This window comes from Pelodiscus sinensis, chromosome 29 (assembly GCF_052426305.1).
Source record: "Pelodiscus sinensis isolate ZL-2025 chromosome 29, ASM5242630v1, whole genome shotgun sequence".
NCBI lineage: Eukaryota > Metazoa > Chordata > Testudines > Trionychidae > Pelodiscus > Pelodiscus sinensis.
In genome coordinates this window covers 8,661,066-8,687,965 of record NC_143080.1, presented here as the reverse complement: position 1 = coordinate 8,687,965, position 26,900 = coordinate 8,661,066, and the positions used below count along the sequence as shown (strand labels likewise).

The 26,900-nt window shown below is 53.7% G+C and overlaps 1 protein-coding gene across 1 annotated transcript in view; it reads left to right on the top strand.

Moving 5' to 3' along the window:
• Nucleotides 1-12,103, top strand: part of SLC4A1 (solute carrier family 4 member 1 (Diego blood group)) — a 47,362-nt gene extending 35,259 nt beyond the window's left edge. The window contains exons 16-20 of the mRNA XM_075911504.2: nt 1,455-1,621; nt 2,363-2,616; nt 3,579-3,748; nt 4,547-4,720; nt 4,852-12,103. Coding sequence (XP_075767619.2) covers nt 1,455-1,621; nt 2,363-2,616; nt 3,579-3,748; nt 4,547-4,720; nt 4,852-4,932 — 846 coding nt within the window. The 3' untranslated portion in view covers nt 4,933-12,103. The remainder of the gene's footprint in view (nt 1-1,454; nt 1,622-2,362; nt 2,617-3,578; nt 3,749-4,546; nt 4,721-4,851) is intronic.
• The last annotated feature ends 14,797 nt before the right edge of the window (nt 12,104-26,900 follow it).

Here is a 26,900-nt window from a genome sequence, read left to right as displayed (position 1 = left end):
CATACAAGATGGGAAGCGACTGTCTAGGCAGGAGCATGGCAGAAAGGGATCTAGGGGTCATAGTGGACCACAAGTTGAATATGAGTCAACAGTGTGATGCTGTTGCAAAAAAAGCAAATATGATTCTAGGTTGTATCAACAGGTGTGTTGTAAGCAAAACTCGTGAAGTCATTCTGCCGCTCTACTCTGCACTAGTTAGGCCTCAGCTGGAGTACTGTGTCCAGTTCTGGGCGCCACATTTCAAGAAAGATGTGGAGAAATTGGAAAGGGTACAGAGAAGAGCGACAAGAATGATTAAAGGTCTAGAGAACATGACCTATGAAGCCAGGCTTCATGAACTGGGCTTGTTTAGTTTGGAAAAAAGAAGATTAAGGGGGGACATGATAGCGGTTTTCAAATATCTAAAAGGGTGTCACAAGGAGGAAGGCGAAAATTTGTTCCTCTTGGTTTCTGAGGACAGGACAAGGAGTAATGGGCTTAAAGTGCAGCAGGGGAGGTTTAGATTGGACATTAGGAAAAAATTCCTAACTGTCAGGGTGGTCAAATATTGGAATAAATTGCCAAGGGAGGTGGTGGAATCTCCCTCTCTGGAGATATTTAAGAACAGGTTAGATAGACATCTGTCAGGGATGGTGTAGGTGGAGCTTGGTCCTGCCTTGAGGGCGGGGGGCTGGACTCGATGACCTCTCGAGGTCCCTTCCAGTCCTATGATTCTATGATTCTATGATTCTATGTGTGGCCGGGATTGGGCTGAGAACGTGCACGAGCACCCACCTGTATCACTCCTTCCAGCCTCTCTGCAGGCATCACGGATGGCAGAGAGGTCTAGGAGTTAGCGCTGCAGCCTAGCCCTCAGGCCTCCTGGGTTCTAATCCTGGGTCTGAGACAGGAGCCTGATGGAGGGGGATGGTGTTGGGATAGCACAGGTGTGTAGACGCAGCCTCCACTGCAACAGAAGGGTTTTCTCTGGTGCTGTAGGAGCGCAACCGTCCTGGTTAACAGAAACGTTTCTCTGTCCGCCTTGCTGTGTCTACACCATGGGCTAAGTTGATGCAGCTACAGTGCTCGGGGGGAGGGGTGTCGAGCCCCTGACTGACAGATCTATGCTGACCTAAATTTTGAGTGTAGACTTGCCCCTTGGGGGTCTGTCGCTTGCTCTGGGCATGGAGTATTGCCTAATGGTTACAGCTGGACTCCTGCGCTCTAGTCCTATGTCTGCAACCAATTGGACTTGTGAGCAGAGGTGAGTCAATTCACCCCTCGGTACCTACGTGCAAAGGCCAGAGTGTGTTGAGATCCTCCGAGGAACAGCATCAGAGAAGGGCCCGTCTCCATTTCAGAGTACTCCCCGCTGATCCCCCCTCAGTACCCCCGCCCCCCGCTCCAGATTCCCAGATGTTCTGTCCCCTCTGCCTTCCGATTTGCATCTTTCATCTCTCTCCCTCTCCTCCCAGAAACTCAGCGTCCCCGAAGGGCTGCAGGTCTCCAATACCACTGCCCGGGGATGGTTCATCCATCCGCTGGGAGAGAAAGGGGACTTCCCGATCTGGATGATGTTTGGCGCTGCCCTTCCTGCCCTCTTGGTCTTCATCCTCATCTTCCTGGAGTCGCAGATCACCACGTAAGAGACTGGAGTGGGGGGGGGGGGGGCAGAGTGGAGACTGGGGGCTGGAGGAGGGGCTGAGAAGAGGAGGGGTGAAGAGCCAGAGACAGGGCAGAGCCGGGGGGAATAGAGGGGAAGAAGGAAGGAAGAAAAGAAGGACCCGGAGAGGGAGAAGAGAAGAGACCTTGTGTCATAGAATCATAGAATACTAGGACTGGAAGGGACCTCGAGAGGTCATCGAGTCCAGTCCCCTGCCCCCATGGCAGGACCCAGCACTGTCTAGACCATCCCTGATAGACATTTATCTAACCTGCTCTTAAATATCTCCAGAGACGGGGATTCCACAACCTCCCTGGGCAATTTATTCTGGTTAAATTACCCTGACAGTGAGGAAGGTTTTCCTAATGTCCAAGCTAAACCTCCCTCGCTGCAGTTTAAGCCCATTGATTCTTGTCCTGTCCTCAGAGCCCAGGAAGAACAAGTTTTCTCCCTCCTCCTTGTGACACCCTTTTAGAGACCTGAAAACTGCTCTCATGTCCCCTCTCCATCTTCTCTTTTCTAAACTAAACAAGCCCAGTTCTTTCAGCCTCCCTTCATAGCCCATGTTCTCTAGACCTTTCACCATTCTTGTTGCTCTTCTCTGGACCTTCTCGTTTCTCCACATCTTTCGTCCTCTCCTCTAATGCTGCCGGGGGGCCAGTGCAGGGACATGGGGGGAGGCGATGTAGGGGGCTGATGCTATTTCACCCTCTCCCCCAGGTTGATTGTGAGCAAGCCGGAGAGGAAGCTGGTGAAGGGCTCCGGGTTCCACCTGGACCTGCTGCTGATCGTGGGCATGGGAGGCCTGGCGGCGCTCTTCGGCATGCCCTGGCTCAGCGCCACCACGGTGAGAACCATCACGCACGCCAACGCCCTGACGGTGATGGCCAAGACCTCCACCCCTGGGGAGAAGGCGCAAGTGCAGGAGGTCAAGGAGCAGAGGCTCAGCGGGCTCCTGGTCTCCATCCTTGTCGGTGAGTCCTTCTGCACACGCCCTCGGGAGGGCACCGCCCCAGCCACCGGGCTGGGATGAGGAGGGCGGGAGCCCGGCACGGATTCCACCCCGGCAGGCAGCGAGTTCGGCAGCATTGGCTGCGATGGTTTCCCAGGGGTTGTGGCCTGGCTCCTAGCAGGCCCAGCCTGGGTGGCAGGTGATGCAGGCTAGGGGAGGCATTGCCTTTTCAAGCAGACATGAGGGGGCCTGCGCACGCGCTATCCGAAGGCAGGCCCCCTCCTACCTGCTCTTGGCCCGGCACTGGGGCTGGCAACCGGAGGGGGAGGGGGGCAGCTGGGGCTTGGTTCTGGCAGCATGGCTCTCGCTTCCTGGCCCCCTGGGGCTGTGGAAGTCGGGGGTGCGGGGCAGGGGCCAGTGACTCCAATGCCCAGCAACCTGACATTCTGGGGTGGGGGGCCAGCTAGCCTTGGGAGGGAGCCATCCAACAGCCTCAGTGAAGGGCCGGGGGGGGGGGGAGTGAGGCAGGAGCCACTAGCTACAATGGGGGGATGGATGGGCACGAAAGGGGCAGGGTCTTGGGGAGAGGGGGCGGGGTCTTGGGGAGAGGGGGCGGGGCCTTGGGGAGAGGGGGCGGGGCTGAAGGGCTGGCCTCCCTCAGCCCGCCGTTCTCTCGCTGCCCGTGAGGACCAGCGACTGAAAACGACAGCTGGGGCCGGCCTCCCTCTCACGCCCCCCCGAGAACTGCCCAGGGCAGGGAGGAGGCTGGTGCTGGAGGGGAAGGAGACTTCCTGCAGCCGGTGAGCCGCCTCCGGGGCCCTTCCGCTACCGGCGTGAATGCAGGCGGCTGGGCCAGTGTCCAGCTCTCTGGCTGGCGTCCAGCGGACCCGGCGCAGGCGCCCGTGAAGGGGGGGGCTCCCCCTCCCGTCAAGCTGGCATCTGTAGGCCTTCACCGCGGCGCCTCTCTCCCCTCCCCCCCCGCAGGACTCTCCATCCTCATGGAGCCCATCCTGAAGCTGATCCCACTGGCCGTGCTCTTCGGGATCTTCCTCTACATGGGGGTCACCTCACTGAACGGGATCCAGCTCTACGACCGCATCCTCCTCATGCTCATGCCCCCCAAGTACCACCCCGACGAGCCCTACGTCAGGCGGGTGAGGGCGCCGCTCCTCTTTCCTTCCTTGGCTGGGGGGCGGGGACAGGCGCTCCCAGCTGAGGGGGAGCACGGGGGACGGGTCCTCCTGCCCTCTCGGCTGTCAGGCGTTGCAGACAAGAGGGTGTCGGGACCTCACCGCTCCGGTCTGTTCGGTCCCCTCAGGCTTACGTGACCACAGAGCAATTTCCCAGGAGGCCTCGGGGGTCCCTGTTGGCCCCTCTGAGCCTGATCAGACTGTGCACGGACCCTTCAGGGGCCCGCCCCGACTCCTGGACTGGCCGCAGGGCTGGACAGAGCCTAGCTCCTGACCCGGGGGGCTGGCAGTGGCTGCCTCTCGTTTGAACGCGGCGTAGCCTGGGCCAGGCCCCGCACGTGCTGACTCGCAGCGCTGGGGTGAGCGCGTGGCCCAGCCCAGCCCGAGGCTGCTGGGAACACAAGCAGCACCGGGCAGAGAGGCGGAAAGACCAGCCCGCTCCTTCCTCCAAGGCAAACAGGGCGTGAACCCTCCTCCGCCACGCTCACCCTCCCGGAGACACTTCCTGTCCCCGGAGACTGTCCCTTCCCAGCCCTAAGCTCCAGGTGCCCCCTGCGTCCCCAGCTGTGAGGACGAGTTCAGGTCTGGGGAGCAGCCGGGAGCTCCCCATTCCCCTCACGGCCCGAGTGTGGGATGCAGGGTGTGCCTGTGGCACTAGCTCCCTGATGGTTCGGGGGGGGGGGGTCCTGTGCCCCAGGTGGGCTGCAGATTTGGGGCAGGGGCCGCCAGCGCGTTGACTCTCCCCGGCTTTTATCCTTCCAGGTGAAGACCTGGCGCATGCACATCTTCACGCTCACCCAGGTCCTGTGCCTGGCTGCCCTATGGGTGGTGAAGTCCACCCCAGCCTCCTTGGCGTTGCCCTTCCTCCTCATCCTGACGGTGCCTCTGCGCCGCTTCCTGCTCCCCAAGTTCTTCCGGGACGTCGAACTCAAGTGTGTGAGTATCTAGTGCTCCGCGCTGGGAGCCCCGTGGCCGAGCCCCGAGAAGCTAGCCACACCACAGGGCTTCCTGGTTCTCTCTGCTCTCCCCCCCACGAGAGCCCTCACGGTGTCCCCGCTCCCTTCCAGCTGGACGCGGACGACGCCGAGGTGACCTTCGATGAGACAGAAGGCCGGGATGTGTACCATGAAGTGCAGATGCCGCTCTGAGCGCCCGCTCTATGGTGTCCCCCGCATCAGCGACAAAGGGCTCCGTTCCCCGTCTTTTCGGAGAGCCCTGAGGCTGGGTTCGAAGAACCAAGTGTGCGTGTTGTGTGTGTGTGTGTTTGTATGAACGCATGTGTGCTTGCATACAGTACACACACACATGCATACACATGCATACACACACACATACACACACACATACACGTGCCTATACACATACACACGCATACACATGTATACCCACACATACACACACACAGATATGCCAAGAAATCTATGTTGCTAACATACACACACATGCCCACACACACACTCACAGAGACATGCCAAGGAATCTGTGTTGCTAAACACTGATAGAGATATGCCAAGGAATCGATGTTGCTAAGCACACACATGCACACACGCACACATGAACACACACTCACACTCACAGAGACATGCCAAAAAATCAATATTGTTAATCACACGCACGCACACACACTCACACACACTCACACACACTCACAGAGACATGCCACGGAATCAATGTTGCTAATCACACACACACGCTCACAGAGACATGCCACGGAATCGATGTTGCTAATCACACACACGCACTCACACTCACAGAGACATGCCACAGAATCGATGTTGCTAATCACACACACACACACACACACACACACGCCACGGAATCTATGTTGCTAATCACACATGCACGCACGCACGCACACTCACACTCACACTCACAGAGACATGCCATGGAATCGATGTTGCTAATCACACACACACACACGCACACGCGCACACACGCACTCACACTCACACTCACAGAGACATGCCACAGAATCAATGTTGCTAATCACACACACACTCACACTCACACTCACAGAGACATGCCATGGAATCGATGTTGCTAATCACACACACACACACGCACACACACGCACTCACACTCACAGAGACATGCCACGGAATCGATGTTGCTAATCACACACACACATTTGATCAGCGTCAGAGCCCGTAGAAACACAGCGATTTTGCGAGACTCCTGAACCTGACCTCGAGGACCAATCGTGCTTCCAAGCTGCATCCGAACGCCTGGAGGTGGGATCCTGGCATGGCCATCGCTCGGCTCTGGCTTCTGCAGCTAAGTCACCTGGGAACAGATTTCCCTTTTTGTTTTCTTTCTGTGGCAGGACAGGTACACGCTCCGGCTGTGAGAAAGTGCCGACTCTGGGGTACTGGCTCTCACCTGCCTGCCCAGCTGAACATGCCCCCATCCCGCCCCAGCCCCTGGGAAATAACGAGATCCTGCCAGATTTTTTTTACAGACCTTTTGAAGAGTTACTCCCGCTAGCAGGGCTCTTTCCAGACTCGGGGCTGGTGGGGGTAGCCCCAGGCATACAGAGCAACGTCCAGCTGGAGCAGGGGGAGGAGCCTTTAAAATCCACTCATGGCCACGGAACCGGAACCTGCCGATGAGAAGGACCAAGCTCTCCAGGGTCGTGGCGGAATTACCAGCATCACAGACATGGCAGGTGCCGGTTGATCCAGGGACGGCGTCGGGTGAACAGAATCCAGGCTGCCCCAGGCTGGCTGAGCCATCCCTCCAGTAGCCTTCTGCATGGGGAGGGCTGGGTGAGAGGGGCAGCCAGGCAGGATTGGCCTAGGTGCCTGAGACTGGGGTGAATTCTCCCCGGCTTCCTCTCCCACCAGCTTCCAAGCTCCTTCCCGGCCAAACGTTGGTGCTAACGAGCCCAAGGGCTCTGCTTAGACAGAACTCGGGGTGCAGTAGATGTTGCTTCTTTATTCCTATGTCTATGGCCTTTGTGGTGCTTGCTTGGGAACCTAACTGCGCTCCCCTGGCTCACTTTGCAGCCAGGACTGGAAAAAAAAAATACTGGAGGGGGACAAAGCATCCCACGAGATACCAGGTTCATAGGACTAGAAGGGCCCTCGAGAGGCATCTCGTCCAGTCCCCTGCACTCATGGCAGGACCAAGCGCCATCGAGACCATCTCTGACAGGCATGTGTCTAGCCTGCTCTTAAACATCTCCAATGATGGCGATTCCACAACCTCCCTAGGCAATTTATTCCAGGGCTTCACCCCCACCCCCGCCAACCAGTGAGGAAGTTTGGTTGATGACCCTGGGACCCCCTGCGTGCAGGCAAATGGGATACTGTGTATCCCCTTCAGGAGAAGATCAGGGAGGGTTATAATTCGGTGTTGTCATCGCTGATGATGTGGAATGAGATCCTACAGCAAGTTACTCTAACAACCCCCTTTGCAGTCAATATAGGGCTGGCGAAAAATCACATGGCCAACCCCCAGGTGCACCAACCTCCCCCCGCCCCATCCCCATCCCCATGCCCATGCCCTTAGATCTCTCCAGAAATGAAAGAAATGAGACCACTCGCTCTAGGCTTATGCTCAAGTCCTAGTTTGGCAGTGTTACCAAGCTATTTGAATCCCACTCGGGGGTGTTTCCCTCACAACGCAGCTCCCTCTGACTAACACAATATAGTATCGCTGATTGTGGGCCAAGTGCAGTGGGGTGTAGACAGGTTCAGCTGTAAGGTTGCGTTCCTAAGAAGGGCCATACTGGGGCAGACCAAAGGTCCATCTAGCCCAGCGTTCTGTCTTGCAACAGTGGCCAACGCCAGGTGCCCCAGAGGGAGTGAACAGAACAGGGAATCATCAAGTGATCCATCCTCTGTCACCCATTCCCCGCTTCTAACAAACAGAGGTAGCAACACCATTCCCATCCGTCCTGGCTAATAGCCATTGATGGACCTAACCTCCATGGATTTATCTAGTTCCTCTTTGAACTCTGTTAAAGACCTCGTCTTCACAACATCCTCTAGCAAGGAGTTCCACAGGTTGACTGTGCATTGTGTGAAGAAGTACTTCCTTTTGTTTATTTTAAACCTGCTACCTATTCATTTCACTTGGAGCCCCCTAGTTCTTGTGTTATGGGAACAAGTACATAATTTTTTCTTATTTATTTTCTCCACACCAGTCATGAGTTTATAGATCTCTATCATTTCCCCCGGTAGCCGACTCTTTTCCAAGCTGAAAAGTCCCAATCGTATTAATCCCTCCTCACATGGCAGCTGTTCCATACTCCTATCATTTTTGTTGCTCTTTTCTGAACTTTTTCTAGTGCCAAGATATCTTTATTGAGATGAGGCGACCACATCTGCACACAGTATTCAAGATGTGGGCATATCATGGATTTATAGAGCGGCAGTAAGCTAGTCTCTGTCTTAAAGAAGCGTTTAGTACTTAAGAACATCCCAAGAAGGGCTCAGAGCCTCCAACAAGCACAGGGAGAGTCAAGGGTGTCCAGCCTGCATTCATCTCCTTTTCAAAATGTGCAGAGCAAGGCACCAGCTCTGCCCTTCCTCGGCATCCCCCCCCCAAATTCAAGCCCTCCAGTTTTCTAAGAGCCCAATTCCACATGGCCCCCTTGCATTCATGTTACTCTGCCAGTCGGACCAGATTAGAGTAGGTCTGGGTCAGACCCTTCCTCTGTGAAACTGCACAAGCTTCGCAACCCCGAGCAAGATGGTTTATTCATTTGTTTCATTTAGTTAGTGTAGAAGAAAGACGTCAGGCCAGATCTTCAGCAGATCTAAATTGTCTGGCCCCGTTTCCTTTTGTTGGTGTTAACTTGTCGTCTATCCCAGGGAATTTCATATGTAAATAGGAAGAGGATACATTTATATTTGGCGTTAAGAAAATAATGATAAAAAAGATCTAGAAAAAGAGTTTTATGATGCTTCTGTAGTTAGAGTCTATGTAAAAAGCAAAAACAAAGCAAAAAAAAAAAAAAAAAGTGGGTGAAATGACCTGTATATTTTACGCTATAAAGGGTGTTTGTAATTTATTTTTTTAAATGTATTTAAAAAGATGCTGATTATGTTTCTGCCTTGTAAAAGAATGGTAGGGGATGAGGAATGGTGTATGTGCATGCTGGAAAGAAGCGCCCCCTGCACACGTAGGAAGTTGGGAGTAAGGTTCCCTAGGAGAAATTCAGGTGCTGCCCAGTTGATCAGCAGAGTGTCCACAGCTAGAAGCATATGTTTATAGAGGTGGTGCACATCCGCTTGTGCCTGAGTGCACATCACTGAAATTATTCCGCACATGGGTGGAAACAATTAGAGGGGACATTGGTTGGGGGTACCAGTGGATAGTCTAAAAAGGCTTTTTTAAAGGATGTTTGTAAAGAATGAGATTTAGGGACCTTTGTGCCCATTTTATTTTTTTAAAACCAACAGGCCCAGTCTACGCTACTTGGGAAGGTCGAAGTAAGATATGCAACTCCAGTGACATAAATGACGTAGCTGGTGTCGACGTATCTTACACTGTGTTTCCGTGCTGTCCACACAGTGGGAGGCTGATAGTACCAGAGCTGACAGGGGCACCCTTTGAGTTCGATCTAGCAGGTCTATACTAGACCCGCTAAATCAAACCCTGAAATATCGCCCGCGGTAGCGTCGATCTGCCGTGTGATGTAGACGTGCCCATATTGATGGACTTGGTGTCTTAATTCCATTTTGCTTTCATTGAAACTGCAGCCCAGCGTCTGATCTGTTAAACCAACACAAATCTAGAGCAACTCCTTTGACATCCGTAGAGATGATCTGGGTTCTTACCAGTGCATGTCAGATTAGAATCTGGTGCAGCAGCCCCGTGGCTAGTTAGCGCATGAGCAACAGAAAGTAAAACTGATTAGGCCGTGGTCTACACTAGGGAGTTATTTCGAAATAATAAGAGGTGCGTCCACACTCCCAAGCCCGTTATTTTGAAATAACAGACTGCTTATTTTGGAATTTGTACTCCCGCTTTCCTCAGGGAATACCGCTTATTTTGAAATAGTTATTTTGGGGGTTATTGTTTTGAATGTAGTTGTTTTGAAATAATTTCCTAGTGTAGACATGCCCTTGAAGAAAAAAGGTTAAACTGACTAGTCAGTTGCAGTGTTCCCTGTAAGCTGTGCGTTCGTGCGACCAGCCAGGAGAGAGTCAAATGCCATCCAGCTGATTAGCAGAGTGCCCCCAGCTAGATTTTGTGTTTCTACTGGTGGTGCGCATTCACACATGCCTCAGTGCACACAAAAAGGCTACGTCTAGACTGGCATGATTTTCCACAAATGCTTTTACCGGAAAAGTTTTCCGTTAAAAGCATTTGCGGAAAAGAGCGTCTAGATTGGCGCGGACGCTTTTCCGCAAAAGCACTTTTTGCGGAAAAGCATCCATGGACAATCTAGATGCGCTTTTGTGCAAAAAAGCCCTGGTCGCCATTTTCGCAATCGGGGCTTTTTTGCACAAAACAAATCTGAGCTGTCTACACTGGCCCTTTTGCGGAAAAGGTCTTTTGCCCGAACGGGAGCAGCATAGTATTTCCGCAAGAAGCACTGATTTCTTACATGAGATCATCAGTGTTCTTGCGGAAATTCAAGCAGCCAGTGTAGACAGCTGGCAAGTTTTTCCGCAAAAGCAGCTGCTTTTGTGGAAAAACTTGCCAGTCTAGACACAGCAAAAATTTATCCTGCACAGGGATGGGAAAAACCCACACACGGATGAAAAAGAGAGGGAATATTGGCTGGTTGTTTCCTTTCCCCGCATTGTCTCAAAAGAGAGTGAAATGCCAAAAAAACAACCAACCAACCAACCAAACAAACAAACAAAATCCATAAAGAGCATAAATAGAGGAGCTAAGTGATGGAGGATTCTTTCAGGTAGAATCATCTCAGGGGTTATTGGGAACATAGAGAAGAAATTTGTGCTCCATTGACTTTGGTGGGTCTTGGATCACATTCTCTGTGATTAATTTTTTTTAACCCAGACGGTGCCTCCTTTAGAGCAGTGTTTCTCAAATTTTTTTTATAAAGCACTCCTTTTAAAAACAAAAAAATATAAGTACCCCCCCTTTAAAAAATTATAAGTACCCCCAGTACCTACAGTTTTCAGACACACAACATTTTTTTCTACCATTGCAACACACTTGTTTAAACAATCGTAGCCGGGCAGGTGATGAAATGTTTGGGTGTAAAAAGTACAAAAGTAATAAAGCACTGTAAAACTTACAACAAAAAATCAGTTTTCTCCAAATTTCAGTTGTTTTGACGTACCCCCCTCTTGAGTATCCCTAAGGGTACTTGTACCACTAGTTGAGAAACACTGCTTTAGAGGGCTGGCCCATGCAACGTGCTGAGTGATGCCTGGTCGCACTTTGCAGACTCCAGCTGGTAGTTCTCAGACCTGACGAGTCCTGTGCCTTGCTCTGTTTCAAAGCAGGAGCCGCTCCACTGCAGTTAGCAGAGCTGCATACACATAAAGCTGGGTCAGGGAATGGAGAATCAGGCTTCTTGTTTTCAAGTGGCCTTTGGAGGAGAACTGCCTTCCCCCGCCCCCCTCCAGGCATTGGCAGAATGAATGAGGCACATGGGGATGTGATGTAGATGGGGCAGCATCTTCTACCGCAATCCTAAAATGCTGGATTCACTCAGCACTCTGCATCTCAGGCAAGGCCTTTTAAAAGTGACGCTTGACTGTGAGCTGAGTGGTGGTTTTAAAAATCGGAACGCGAAAAGGCTCTGATTCCGCTCGGTGTGACTCCAGCTTTTCCCCTGAAATCGAGAGCCACGTTGGTTTGGAAGTGGAGTACCACGGTGTGGACTCAGACCCCAAGAGACCAGAGCTGAGCCAAAAAGGCTGCGACTGGAACTCACTGCTGGCGTCTACACCTTACAGTGGCCGTGTGTAAGCCAGAGCTGGAACTGAGCTGTGTGCGTGTGAGGCAGCGGAAGTGGCAATCGTGTGTGGGAATGGATTTGTGTGTGAGAGAGGGAGATTGAGTCTGTGCACACGGCAGAATTCTGCCTCTTTAACTACTGATTTGCCCATGAGTGGAGGCCTTTCCCCTGGTGAGGAAAAAGGAAAAACGGGACCTTAGAACAAAGCAGACTTTCGTGTGAGAATCCAGCCTGCACTATACCTCTCTCGGGCCATGGTTGTATGGCCCAAACCAAACTTACCTTGAGACAGATTGCGTTAGGTTTATTCTGTAGTGGTGTCACCTGTATGTCAGAATGTTGCCTGCTTTGGTTTTTCATGAAATGAAAAATAATGCGTCCCCATATGATGCTTAAAAAAAAACCAAATAAATCTGAATGAAAAAAAAAAACCACCTGGAGAATATTTTTTTTTTTGCATTTACCAGTAGGTTCTCTTATTTATAATAATAATTAGAGGATTGACCCGGCCTTACTTGGGTCCTTGATTCAATTAATTTTTATTTTTTTGGAAAATAAAATGAAAATGCCCAGGCTTCATTGAAATGATTGCCGTGGGGTGGGCTAGGGAGGAGGGGTTCAGGAGGCAGGCTGCCCTGGGGAGAGAAGACAAACCCAGCCCTCTCTCAGCACAGTAGTTTGCAGCCAGCTGAGAAGCGCTTCTCCATGGCTGCTGCAGCGGGCACAGCCAGGGAAGGGGCGACAGACGGACACACAGATAACTGTCCCTTTCTCTATCCCTGCCCCCTGCTGGCCCAATGGGGTTATAGCTGACCCAAGTCCCCATCTCTGGCCACATGCTGCCCCTCTGTGATCACTGCACAGTATAACTATCCCTCCAGCCAGACCCCTCCCTTTCCATTTTATGAGAAACAATCAGATTCCAGGCACATCCCATTGTCCTGGCACAACCAAACCCTGCCCTTGCTTTATGTTATGATCACAGGAAGCTGCATATCAAATTTGGGGGCCCGAGCTCTTACCGTTTAGGAGGAGTTCTTGAACAGACAGACTCCGGCTGTGTCTACACTACATGCCTCTGTCGGCAGAGGCATGTAGATTAGGGTTGTAGGCAAAGGCAAATGAAGCCGCGATTTAAATGATCGCTGCTTCATTTACATTTACATGGCTGCCGCGCTGAGCCGACAAACAGCTGATCAGCTGTTTGTCGGCTTGCCGCTAGTCTGGACGTTCCCCCTGTCGACATCAAAGCCCTTTGTCGGCAGCCCCGTTATTCCTCGTGGAATGAGGTTTACCGGGGCTGCCGACAAAGGGCTTTGATGTCGACAGGGGGAACGTCCAGACTAGCTCGCTGAGCGGACAAACAGCTGATCAGCTGTTTGTCAGCTCAGCGCGGCAGCCACGTAAATGTAAATGAAGCCGCGATCATTTAAATCGCGGCTTCATTTATCTTTGCTGAATAAACAAATCTACATGCCTCTGCCGACAGAGGCATGTAGTGTAGACGTACCCTCACTGTCGGATGGACAGACAGACGCATTTCTAAAAGATATAGTCCAGTAGTTCCCAAACTTTTTGGCATCACGTCCCCTTTTTTGATTTTTGCGAAACCCTCACGCCCCCCTGAAAAAAAAATAGCAGCAAAACTTGTTGAGGGGAAAAAAAAAAAAAAAAAAAGATTGCCCTTTGAAGAGCAGAGCAGGCATTTCCCTTTTAAGGAGGTCATTTTGAAGTCTGCTCCAGCCAGCCTGGGCTCTTTCTTGGTGTGTGTGGGGGGGGAAGACTGATGGAGGGAGGGCTGGTTCGCCTCGTGCTCCCCCCCCCCGGAATTTATTCATGCGCCCCCCAGTTTGGGAACCCATGATATAATCAGACAACAAAGCATTTTAGCTGATGAGGCATAAAAGTCAGAACAATAAAGACAGAATAATATACCGGTATCTACTTAAGAAACTATTGTTGGGGACCTTCTACACCGCAACATGATTTCGAAATAACGAGCAAAAAAACTAGACAGTTTTAGCTGAACCCAGCAGTGGCTCCAGGCCACAAGGGGGAAGGGGGGGCGCCCGTGGCAGCCACCCATGTGACAGCTTGTCAACACACCAAATATGAACAGTTCTAACTAGACCAGCCAGAGGTGGGAACTTTTGGGGCCGCTGACCTACAGAGAAATCAGTCGGCCCACACTCCCCTTGCACACCTGAGGGGGCCCAGGCTAATAGGGGGGAGTGCTTTATTGCACCAGCCACGGGGAGGGGGGCAGCAACACCCAGAGCCACTTCCACCCTTCCCCCCAACCCCCACCAGGCAGAGCCCGGGACTTGGACCCAGCCCTGTCCTGCCTGACTCCGGCCCATGAGGCTCGGGGCTCCTCCCCCCGCAGTGGGGAGCCGGCGCTGGTTTTCCAGCCCCACGAGGGGAGCTGCGGGGGCATGGGCAGGGGACTGGAACACCAGCTTGGGCTCCCCAATGCTGGGAGGGAGCCCAAGCCCTGGGGGGCTGGATCCAAGTTCCCCACCTGATTTAAGCAACGCCACAGCCCTCGGGAGGGCAGTGTGGGAGTGTTTAACCCCTCCCCGGCGGCAACATAACTAACATTCCCTGGGGTGGTGATAGAAATGTAGCCGTGTTAGTCTGGGGTAGTTGAAGCAAAATGCAGGACAATGTAGCACTTTAAAGACTAACAAGATGGTTTATTAGATGATGAGCTTTCGTGGGCCAGACCCACTTCCTCAGATCAAATAGTGGAAGAAGGTAGTCACAACCATATATACCAAAGGATACAATTTAAAAAAATGGACACTTGCCAACAAGGACTTAACAAGTCTTTGAACTTTCTCACCCATTACCAAGACAGTTTCCCCAATTATCACCTGTAATACCATTAACTCACAAACATCCCACTCTCCCTACCTTTAATATCAGCAATTCACAGACACTTACCTTCCTTCCTCCCCCTTCCCACCCCCCCGCATCCCCCTTCTGTTCTGCAATGTGATTTGTCCTTTTCATATTTGTTCATTTTTTTAAATTGTATCCTTTGGTATATATGGTTGTGACTACCTTCTTCCACTATTTGATCTGAGGAAGTGGGTCTGGCCCACGAAAGCTCATCATCTAATAAACCATCTTGTTAGTCTTTAAAGTGCTACATTGTCCTGCATTTTGCTTCATTCCCTGGGGTGGTGGGGCTACGCCCGTGGGAAAACTCCTGCCGTTCACCTACAGCGTGTCTGCCTCGGGGGCTCGGCCAGGCCAGCTGTCCTGGGAAAGCTTTTGTCGCGTAGACAAGGGCTAAGTGAGTTAGGACCTACGTTTGATTTCCCTAAGTGACTTAGGCGCTCAGGAGACTCAGTCAAGCCTTCCACGTCCAGGTCATTTTGGGGATAGTGCGACTTGTCCGCAGTCAGATGGGACGGGGCGGGGGGTGGGGGGGTTGTCAAAGGCAGGAATCAAACTTGGATTTGCCGTTACCCCTCCCAGCCCAGCGGTTTCACCCTCCTGCCCTCCCGGGCTGCTCCCCGGGCTAGAGGGAAGCCAGCCCGCAAAGGGCTACTCACACACCCTGGGCACGGTTGTTGGGTTTGGGGCCTAGCACACCGGAGGGGACCAGCGCTGAGTCTCTCTGGGGAAGGCCAATGGGGTGCAAGGGCAGGAAGGAGTCTAGCTACTTGAGGGGGGAGCTCAAATACTCCACTGGGGCAAGTGGGTGGGGAATGGGAATTGATCCATGGAAGGGAGGTTTTGGAACAGGAAACCCTCCCCTCAAAAGCACGGCATCCAGGGATTTGCCATGTCATTTCGAGGGGGGAGAGAAGAAGGGAGGGACCCTGGAGTTGTGACAGATCAGGGCTTCATTCTGAAAAGGGCTGAACTCCCGCTAATGAATTAACAGTCGCTCAGCACCTCTCCGGATCGGGCCCTTTCCGTCTCTTCCTCGGGGTTTTCTGCTGCACCCGACCCCGCGGCTCCGGAGCCACTGCAGGTGCCAAAGGCAGGAAGGAGGGGGGGACGGGTTCTGGCTGGGGTCTGGCACCTCCCAGCGGGGGTGGGAGGCTGGCTGGCGTACAGCAGACCGATGCCCCTGAACTGCCCCCTCACGCTCCAGCTATTTCTTCAACCTTGCTCTAGAAAGCGAGCGCGCAAGGGCCTGTCTCGCCGGCCCTGGGCGCTGGAGCAGCCCCCGTGCGCGGCCCCGGGCCTCTCTCCTGCACGGACGGTGCCTCGTGATGTCCAGCGCTCGGGGGCTGCTGCGTTCCATTCCTCTTTGGCCCTGGGGCTCTGCCTGCCCCCCCCAGGCCTCAGCCAACAGGCCCTGCTGCCCGAGCCACGGAGTGAGGGGTGGGGGGCTGCGCTGGAGTCCAAGTTACTCAGCAGAGTCGAGCGGGCAGCCCGCACCTAGGGCAGGGCAGCCCAGACCTGCCTTCGTTCCCACGAATCCCTGCCACGTTTTGCCCACAGAACAGAGACGTCAGCCTGCCCTTGGCCCAGACCCCTAAGTCCCTCCCTCCCATCTAGCGGGGATCTAGCCAGGATCCCTCTTCTGTTTACCAACGTGGGCAAGGCAGGGGGGTCGGAACCCCTCGACGCCCCTTGGCGATCCTCTAGGGCAGCCTTTCTCAGTGACCGGCCCCAGGCCCTGCGGTCTCCCTGATGTGGTTCAGGAAGGCAGCGAGCCGGTCCCTGGAATTGCAAAGGTCGAAAAATGCTGCCCCAGAGGACAGTCTCCACCCTGCGCCGAGAACCCCTTCCCCTCCCAGGGATGGCCAGTTTCTGAGCGTCTTGCTGGAGGATTCTGTGTGTGTGTGTGTGAAGAGGGGAGGGAAAGAGGGGAGGTGTGTGTGTGTGTGTGTGTGTGTGTGAAGAGGGAAGGGGAAGGGGGGAGGGTGTGTGTGTGTGTGTGTGTGTGAAGAGGGGAGGGGAAGAAGGGAGAGGTGTGTAGGGGTGTGGGGGTGTGTGAGAAGAGTGGAGGGGGAAAAGGGGAGGGTGTGTTTGTGTGTGTGTGTGTGTGTGTGAAGAGGGGAGGGGAAGGGAGGGGTAGAGGGGTGTGTGTGTGTAGGGGTGTGTGTGTGTGTGTGTGTGTGTGTGTGAAGAGGGGAGGGGAAGAGGGGTAGAGGGTAGGGTGTGTGTGTGTGTGTGTGTGTGTGTGAAGAGGGAAGGGGAAGGGGGGAGGGGTGTGTGTGTGTGAAGAGGGGTGTGTGTGTGTGTGTGTGTGTGTGTGTGTGTGTGTGTGTGTGTGTGTGTGTGTGAAGAGGGAAGGGGAAGAGGGGAGGGGAAGAGGAGAGGGGAAGAGGGGAGGGGTGCTGATTTCTCAACTCAGAGCATCTTTCTCCTGCATGGGCATGAAACCGGTGTTGGCAAAACTCCAGAAGGCTTTGAACCCGTCTGCCCTCGGTGAGTCAGGAGTCTTTCCCTGTCATAAAAACGGCCAGACTGGGTCAGACCAAAGTTCCATCCAGCCCAGTATCCTGTCTGCCGACAGTGCCCCAGAGGGAGTGCACAGAACAGGGAATTATCATGTGATCCCTCTCCTGTCATCCATTTCCAGCCTCTGACTAAGAGAGCCTGGGGACACCATCCCTCCCCATCCTGGCTAACAGCCATTAATGGACCTAACCTCTGAGAATTTATCTAGTTCTTTTTTGGACCCTGTAAAAGTCCTGGGCTTCACAAGGGCAAGGAGTTCCACAGGTTGAATGTGCACTGCAGGAAGAAAAACTGCTATTTGTTTGTTTGTTTTAAACCTGCTGCCTATTAATTTCATTTGACAACCCCTAGTTCTTATATTATGGGAACAAGTAAATCATTTTTCCTTTTTTCCACACCAGTCATGGTTTTACAGACCTCCATCGTATCCCACCTTGGTCTCCTCTTTTCTAAGCTGAAAAGGCCCAGTCTCTTTAATCTCTCTTCATATGGGAACCTTCCAAACCCCTCATCATTTTTGTTGCCCTTCTCTGAACCTTTCCCAATGCCAATGTATCTTTTTGGGGATAAGGCGACACGGTATTCATGATGTGGGTGTACCATGGAGTTATAGCGAGGCAATACAATAGTCTCTGTCTTATTCCCTAGCCTTTTTGGAAGGGTTCCCAATGTTCTGTTTGCTTTTTTGACCAAGATCTATCACCACATACATTTCCCAGTCTCTCTCATCGCCAGAGGTGAAAGTAAACCGGTGTGCCTGGGTCGGAGTCTTAATCCTGTCCTTCCCCTCTCCCCACACCCTGTGGGTTGTGATAAGGCAGGACCTGTGAGAAATGTAAGTTACTTTCACCCCTGCATCATCGCTGTAATATTTGAGAACCAGCCTCTACAGCCACCTGTGTCTGCCCTCTGGCCTTTACAGGGTTAAAAGCCAGGCCTAGGAGAGAGCTGGGGCAGGTACAGCCATTTAGGGCCCAGCAGAGGGCAGTATAAATAATGGCTTCTGGGAGTGACTCACTCACCCACCCTCTAGCTCATTGGTCACCAACCAGTCGATCGGGATCTACCGGGAGATCTTGGAGCCTCTGATAGGTGATCCTGACTGGTTTGGCCAAGAGGCTGTCAAGGGCCAGCACTTCAGCTGCCCCTCTCCCCACTGCTGCTCATCTGCCCTTTGCCTTGGAGCTTCCCCTCCTCCTGGGGAGCCTGCTGCTTTCTGGGCAGAGCAAGGAGGAAAAGGAGGGGCGCTGATATCAAGGTGCCTCCTCCCACTCTGTACCCTGTCTCCACAGAGCAGAGAGGGGCACTACAGGACTTGGGATGGAGGGAGTTTGCTGGCTGCTCTTGGGAGCGGTGCAGAGCCAGGGCAGGGGTGATCCTGCCTTAGCCCCACTGCACCATCATCCAGGAGCCACCTGAGTAAGCAGTGCCCAGCTGGAGCCCACATCCCAAAACCCTACCCCAGTCATGATCCCCCTCCTGGACCCCAAGTCCCTGCCCCAGCCCTGAGCACCCCTGCATCCCAACTGCCTGCCCCAAGAGCATCTCAGAGCCCCTCTCACACTCCAGATCCCTTGATCCAAGACTAGAGCCTGCACCCCAACTCTCTGCCCCCCAGCCTGATGAAAGTGAGTGAAGATGGGCAGGAGAGGGAGGATGGAGGTAGCAGGGGCGGGGCCTCGGAGAAGGGACGAGGGTATTTATATTTGAGGTAGATCTTGGACTGCACTTCAATTTTCGGCCCTGGTCAATTCCTTTTTTTTTCTGCTCAACAAGTTTTGCTGCTATGGGGGGACATGGGGGTTTCTCAAAAATAAAAAACTGGGCGTGATGCCGAAAAGTTCGGGAACCACTGTTAGCTGGAGCAGGAAGGACCTGGCTGCCAGGGAAGCTAGAGGCCTCCTGATACAGAGAAGGGCTGGGGAAAGGCACGCAGAGCTGGGGAGCTCTTGGCAGGCAAGCACCCAGAGTCTGAGCGTACCAGGGCTGCAGGGTGGCAGCAGGTCCATGCCCCCTTGGCAGTGATGAGTGGCCATTTCAAACGGCAGTTTGCCCCGAGGCAGGGGCTAGATGAAGACTGGAATGAGGGTCACTGAGGCAAGGTGGGCATAGGGCCTTGGGGGTTCCCTGAGGGGGAGGACCCCAGCGTGTGGGGGCACTGTGGGAGGGCAGTACCCAGAGGGAAGGATGAGGGCCCTAACACAGACGAGAAGCTACCAGCAAGCATGACACTGGCCAGAAGGGGGCGCTCCAGCCCTGACGAGCTAATTCCTGCGGGACCAGCAGGAGGCGCCGCAGTGGTGAGTCCTGCCATGCGACTGTATTATCTGCCTTCCGGACCTTGGGGTCACGCCGTCTCTGCTTTCCAGATGATCTCCCAGGGTTAACATTGCTGGATGCTTAATGCAAGAAGAACTCAGCCCTGGCTTGTTTGTGCTGGAGTGTGGTGTGGAGGCCTCTGTGTATTGCAGAGAGGAAACAACCTCGCTTGGCTCCCACTTTGTGGGTCACCTTGAAAAGTGCCGGGCAAGATGCGCGCAGGGGAAGCTGGGAGTTCAGAGGACAGTGGCGCTAAAGGCTTCCATCTCTGCCGTGCGGAGCCGGGTTGGTTTGCAAAACAAAAGGCCCATTTATCTGGGGAGTGCGAAGCCGGGATGAGATCACGCGGTCAAAGGGGGCGGAACTTGTCTGCATAGGGGAGGGGCTACATTGGCGTCCAAGCCACGTTAAGCCACACATGGGCAAGGCCCGTCTCACACAGGTGGGCCCTGTATCGGTGTCCAGTGCGGACAAGCCCTTGGGAAATCGACCTTACAAGTGTCAGGGAGATGAAGGGGTTAAAATGAGCTGAGTGGGAGACACAAACCTTTTTGGGGGGACGGGGGGAGCTGCCACTTTTTGCTCTAGACCTTCAGCTTTCATTATCTCGTCTGGCCACTGAGCCCATAGCTTGCACTGAGCCCATAGCTTGGGTTTGGCTTGAGCAGTGTTTCTTAAACTGGGTTCCACCGCACACGGGCAGTCAGAGGTGAGCGGAGTTCAAAATATCCACCCTTAAAGGAGCAGGCAACTTTTTTTTTTCTCAATAACTTTCCCCTGACCCCCCCCCCCTTTTTTTTTCTCTCGACAAAAAAATCCTTGGTGTTCCTCATAACAAAAATTATTGTTTGGTGTTCCTCAGTCTTAAAAAGTTTAAGAAACACTGGGCTAGAGTGTCTCTTCCTGGAGCAATGGGGGATGGATCACCAGGTGATTCCCTTTTCTGTCAATTCCCTCTGGGGCACCTAGCACTGGCTGCTAGTGGAAGACGGGACCCTGGGCTAGGGGGACCCTTTGGCTCTCCCTATGGCTATTCCTATGTTCTTAGAAAGGCCTTCGCTCTTGAGACACACGAACCACCTCCGTACTAACCTGAGAACACCCATGGTACAGAGGAGGAAGTGACCCTGTGGGTCTTGTAGCTCTCGGGCCAGCTGGAGGCAGAGTTTCCCCTGCAGCTTTTCTCCACCACTCTGTAGCAGCAGGAGGCTGTGCCTGGGAGCGGTGGGGGCGTGGAGCCACATGCGCCCCCAGAAGTGGGGGTGGGATGCTAAATTTAGTTTACTCAACTAATCAACTTGTCGATGGAATTTCCATCGCCAGTTGATTCATCGATAAGCGGGGGAGCCGCAGCGGGGTTAGCTTCCGGCTCCAGGCGCTAACCCCTCTGCAGCTCTGCCTTTTAAATGTATTATGAGCAGTCAGAGGTTTAAAAAGCAGAGGGTAAGCGATCTGGGACGGAGCGCGAGCTGCGAATCAGCTGATTCCCGGCTTGCGCCCGGTCCCCATTACCCCTCTGCTTCCCATGTCCCCGCAGCCGAGATGGTGCTGGGGGGAACCGACTTTTACGCCAGTTCTCCCCAGCACCTGCTCCTGCTCCCTCCCCAACTTGCTGCCTTTGATGGAGACAGCAAGGGCGGGGAAGCGACTAGTCAAAGGACTAGTCAACTGTCAGATAAGCTTATCTAATAGTCGACGAGTCGCTTACATCCCTAGTGGGGTGCCAGATAAGCCCCCCACCTCCCTCATGCCCAGACCCCGCAGCACCCTCCCGAGCCTGGCAAGAGCTTTAATCCGCCATACCCTGTTTCCCAGGGCGTGATGGGTGAACCCTGCAAGGGTTAACCCTGGTTACAGGTCCGGCCTTCAGGCCTGGTGCTCAGGCCCGTGCTGAGGGCCAGCGGCCTGTGTCTCTTGGGCTGCCATGCAGAGACCTGCTGGAGGCATCGTTGTGTGAATATTGATTTCCCGGTTCGGGGTCTTCGCTCGCGGGAGGTTCGTCTCCGGGGAGGTGATCTCCCCCCTCCCCCCCTGCAGATTATCTGGGGCTCGTGCAGCCACCGGGCAGTTTGGAGCAAACCAGGTAATTTGGAAGTGGCCCGGTGGCCCTCGTACCCTCTAGTGTTGCTGCCAAGTGCGCCGCAGGACCCCCTCCCGGCTGGGTGGTTTGCGGCAAAGGGGGCTTCTTTGCCTCAGACTGCGGGATGGTGACTGCGGCTTTGGGGGGGGCTGGCCCCCGAGATGTTCATTCCTGGCAGGAGGGGTGCAGTTTCTGCTGCCCCCCCACCCCCGGGCGGTGTGCATTCTTGGTAGGGGTTGGGGGCAGGGAAAGGCCATGCATGTTGCCTGGGCACGAGGCTGCATGAGGGGGGGGCCCTTCACGTCTGTTTTCGGATGTTTCCGTGGGTGGCTCCCCCACACTTCTTGTCAGAGGATTCCCCCTGTGCCACCACCACTTGTGGGACTGCGGGGGGGGGGGGGGGTGGTCCTTGCACACATTCCCCCTCGGGGACACTTTTGTCCTTCCACTAGTCCCCATGGCCCTGCAGGCAGGGAGTGCGTTACTGACTCTAGGGGGTTCACAAAAAATACTGAACCGCCCGCCCCCACCAAAAAAAAAAAAAAAAAAGCCGTGAAAAAAATTCTGTCGAGAAAAAAAAAAGAAAAAAGGACCAAGGCCAAAATGCAGTCACAGCCCCTTTAATCCTGGGCCACTCCCCCCTCCCAGCCAGCGGCCTTCTGTCGGGTGCCCGAGCTGGGCCTTGGGAAAAAACAAAATGTCTGGTATTTTCTGAATGTTTTTACCGGATGGAAGGTGCAAATACCTGGCTGTCTGGTTCAATACTGGACACCTGGCAACCCTAAATGACTCTGGCCGTTAGGCCTTGCTGCCCTGAAGGCAGGGAGTAGTTACTGACTCTGGCCATTAGGCCTTGCTGCCCTGAAGGCAGGGAGTAGTTACTGACTCTGGCCATTAGGCCTTGCTGCCCTGAAGGCAGGGAGTAGTTACTGACTCTGGCCATTAGGCATTGCTGCCCTGAAGGCAGGGAGTAGTTACTGACTCTGGCCATTAGGCCTTGCTGCCCTGAAGGCAGGGAGTAGTTACTGACTCTGGCCATTAGGCCTTGCTGCCCTGAAGGCAGGGAGTAGTTACTGACTCTGACCATTAGGCCTTGCTGCCCTGAAGGCAGGGAGTAGTTACTGACTCTGGCCATTAGGCCTTGCTGCCCTGAAGGGAGGGAGTAGTTACTGACTCTGGCCATTAGGCCTTGCTGCCCTGAAAGGAGGGAGTAGTTACTGACTCTGGCTGCTAAGCCTTGAGGTAAGGGAGTGGTGTTATGGACTCTGGTTGCTAGGCCTCACTGCCCTGAAGGAAGGGCATGTTATTACTCACTCTGACTGGTAGGCCCCACCGCCCAAAAGGGAGGAAGTGGTGTTACAGACTGGCAGACTCTGACTGCCTTCCAAGAAGGGGGTGCTTTTAGTGACTGTGGCCGCTAGGCCTGACTGCCTTATAGGGACAGGGTGTGGTGATTGGCCCTGACCATTGGGACCGATAGACACGTGGGGCGAAGCATCCTTTGAGAGGCTGCAAAGACCTAACACCCTGTCTCTGAGGGGGACGGGTGTATCCACCCCATGACCCAAGATTGCCAGATTAAGGAGGTTCAAGTGTTTGCAGACCCCAGAGATGGAGTCTCCACCCCTTCCCTTTTCCAAATATTCTGCAGTTTGTCTGAAACCTTAAGACTTCACTATCCTTGTGTGAACATCAGAGATCTTGTGGGGCACTTTTTTAGTAGTTGGAGTTAACCTGGTGTCCGGGTCAAAACTGTCCCGCTCCAAGACAACCAGGACAAGTGAGCGAGCCGCAGGAGTGGCCCTCCTTCATCCTACTCGGGTTCCACCTGCAGCCTACACAACCTCTCTATCCCTTTCCCCCCACACTTCTTGCGTGTGGGGGCACTGGAGTCCTGCACTTTCTACTCTTCCCCCTCCCTCCCAACTCCATTCCCACTCATTCCCCTCCCTCCCGGAGCTGGAACGCCATGAATCAGCTGTTTGCAGCGTTCCAGCTCTGGGAGCGAGGGGGACGCGTGGGAACGGAGCATGAATCAGTGGATTTGTGGGGTTCTGAACGTGCTGGGACGGAGGGGGAGGAGTAGGAAGTGAGGGGCTCCTGTTCCCCAGTGCACAAAAGGTGTGTGTGGAGGCAGACAGGAGGTGCATGGGCCCCAGGTGGAACCCCAATGGGCAGCACTGATCTAAATAACTAACCCTAGGGATCCAACTCCTGTGGGTGGGTGGGGTCCACCACGCGACCCTCTTGCCAGGCTCCAGATCTTGCTGGCTCCATATAAGATCTTCAGGGCAGGGGCTGTCTGCCACTGGGTGCCTGTCCAGCACCGAGCATGGCGGAGCTGGCTTGGACTGGGCTGCCTCGTCCCCATGGGCATGACCGCCAGGAAATAGGACGTTTCCATCTCTCCACCCTGCAGTCGTCCCGTTGTCTTCTCAGAGAGGGATTATTTTAAGGGTCTCTCTCGCCCCGAGCCGGGAGGGGCCCGCCCGTACCCATCGTGTTACCGATAATGGTTCTGGAGAGGCACTAAACCTCATGCGTCAGGCATAAGCCAGTCTCTAACTACTAGGGAGCAGGATGAAATCTAAGGTGGGAGGTTCGGGGGATTCTCCCCCACGCTGGGTTCTGAGCCCTTCCTTGGTAGCAGCTGTGACCGGCCACTTTCCCAGCGGGGCTATTAGCCTGTGACCTGAGAACCAGGCTCTTCCCCATGGAGATCCTTGGGGGTCGATCCAGGGGCACGTCACAGGGTCTCCCCCCAGGAATCCCTGTAGCTTTTCTCTCTCTCCTCCGCACAGTCAGACACATGGTCCCAGGAGGGAGGTGATATCTGTCTGACCCCTGCCAGCAGCGGGAGCCAATCAGGCCAGCTGATGCCCAGCTGGAGGTCACGGAGGGTTCCTGGGGGTTTCCTGGTTCTCTAGAGGGCACCTTGGCCGAGAAGGTCTGGGACAGCTGGGAGGCGAGGCCGGGTGGTGGCACTAGCCTCTTGGAGGGCGCTAAGCATTCCCCTCCCCCCTCCCACCCACGAATAATTAACAGGAGGCTTCCCGGGGCCCTACATAATTGCTCAGTCTGCTCATGCCTAGCGCCCAGTTCTGCCAGCCAGACCAGAACGTCCCTGTCTCTGCTCTCCCGCTCCCTCCTGCTGCCGAGTCCCGCCCCATCCCTCCCACGGGGCCCGGGCAGAGGGCGGGGGACACGCATGTGCAGCAGAGGCCTGGAGAAGTTGGCAGGGAGCCCGGCAGGCCGGCTGGCAGGGGAGAGCAGCCGGGCTGGGAGCAAGAGTCTCTCTGGTGCCATCCGTGAGCGAGAGAAGCGGCCGGAGGAGAGAAGGGGCAGGCAGATGCTGCCTCGCTGCACGGTCCAGAGCGTCACCAGGCCACGGCCCTTGGGAAGGCCATCTCCTCACCCGCAGGGTCAGGAGCCAAGGCCCCAGTTCACTCCCATAAATCCTGGCCCCTCTCATCCAGCCCAGCCGATCAGGTTGCAGGGACAGGGCCGCGAGTTACACCAGAGGCAGTGCAAAGGAGAAGCCGCTTGGCACAATTGCTCAGAGCGAGGGAGGCGGTGGGGAGGTTACTGGCAAGGGGAGGAGCGGGGGCCGGGAGGAGGGGAGAGAAGGGTTGCTTGGCAGATAAATGGGAGACGTTTCGATGCGGGGGATGGGGGCAGCACCGCCTTTCGGTTTATTATTTATTTTATAACCCATAACGAATCCTAACAGCCTGAACGCCTTTACCCATGTCGCAGATTCCCCAGCGAGCCTTCTAACTCCGTTTCTTGCCTCCTAACTTTGTCACTAGAGCAGGGGGAATTATGTGCAGAAAACAGTTGATTCTCTTCAACTCTTTCCACGCCGTTTGTCATTTTCGATTGTCCACTCTTCAGGCGGCGACGTCACCTAGACAGGTTCTCGCACAGCAGGGCTCAGCTCCTGACGGTGGCATTCCCTTGAGATCGTCTAGGAACTTGTCTTGTTTGGTGCTTATCCTCTCTGTGCCTTTTGTTTTTGTTTTTTGTCCTTACAATAAGTGTACTCTGCTGGGAAACTGCTGTGGGGTCCCTACTAAAAGCACAGGCATTGTCTTCCAAGGCTACGTCTACACTGCCAGTTTTTGCGGCACAAAATATGTGAATGAGGGACTCATTTCCATGAATTGCAATTTCATTTGCGTATTTTCTGCTGATCCGTTTTTGCGCTAGGGCTTTTTGCACAAAAACAAGCAGTGTGGTTGTTTCCTTTTTGCGCAAAAACCTCTTTTTCCGCAAGATCCTTATGCCTCAAAAAAGGAGGTATACCAATCTTGCGGAAAAAGGGGTTTTTGCACAAAAAGGGAAAACACTTTGTTTTTGTGCAAAAACGCTTAGCGCAAAAATGGATCGGCAGAAATTATGCAAATGAGATCATGACTCATGCAAATGAGTCCCTCATTAGTATATTTTCTGCCGCAAAAACTGGCAGTGTAGACATAACCCAAAGGAACAATGTTTTGGTATGGACAAGCCCTCAGACTTTACTCCTAGGCTGTGTCTACACTGGCAAGTTTTTCTGGAAAATCAGCCGCTTTTCCGGAAAAACTTGCCAGCTGTCTACACTGGCCGCTTGAATTTCCGAAAAAGCACTGACGATTTCATGTAAAATCATCAGTGCTTTTCCAGAAAAACTATGCTGCTCCCGTTCGGGCAAAAGTCTTTTTCCGGAAAACTGTTCCGGAAAAGGGCCAGTGTAGACAGCACAGTAGTGTTTTCCGATATTCCACGCTTAGTCTCATTTGCATATTGCTCGCACAAGAAGCCACGAGTGTAGACATAGCCTAAAAGTGCAGAGCGTGGTAACCAAAATGATTAGCATCTGAACAACATCTGCATGAGGAGACATTGAAAAGCCTGGGATTTTTCAGTTTGGGAAAAGAGATGACGCGAGGGAAATATGGTAGAGGTCTATAAAACCTTGACTGGTGGGACAAAAGTGAAGAGGGAAGTGGTATTTACTCCTTCCCATGACACAAGAACCGGGAGTCACCCAATAAAATGTAATAGGCAGCAGGTTTAAAACAAACAAAGGGAAGTACTTCTTCACACAGTCGACCTGTGGAACTCATTGCCGCAGGTTGTGAAGGGCAAAACAATACAAGTTCAAAAAAGAAATAGATACAGCAATGGATATTGGTGTCGATGGTCAGGGATGCAACACTAGGATCAGAGCATCCCCAGCTTTTGAATGCCAAATGCTGGGAGTAGATGCCAGGGGCTGGAAATGTTGATGGTTGCCTGTTCTCTTCATTCCCTCGGAAGCAACTGGCCTTAGCCTCTGTCAGAAGACAGGGTCCTGGACTAGATGGAATATTGGTCTGTGGTTGTTTTTATGTTCTAATATTACATGTGCACAAATA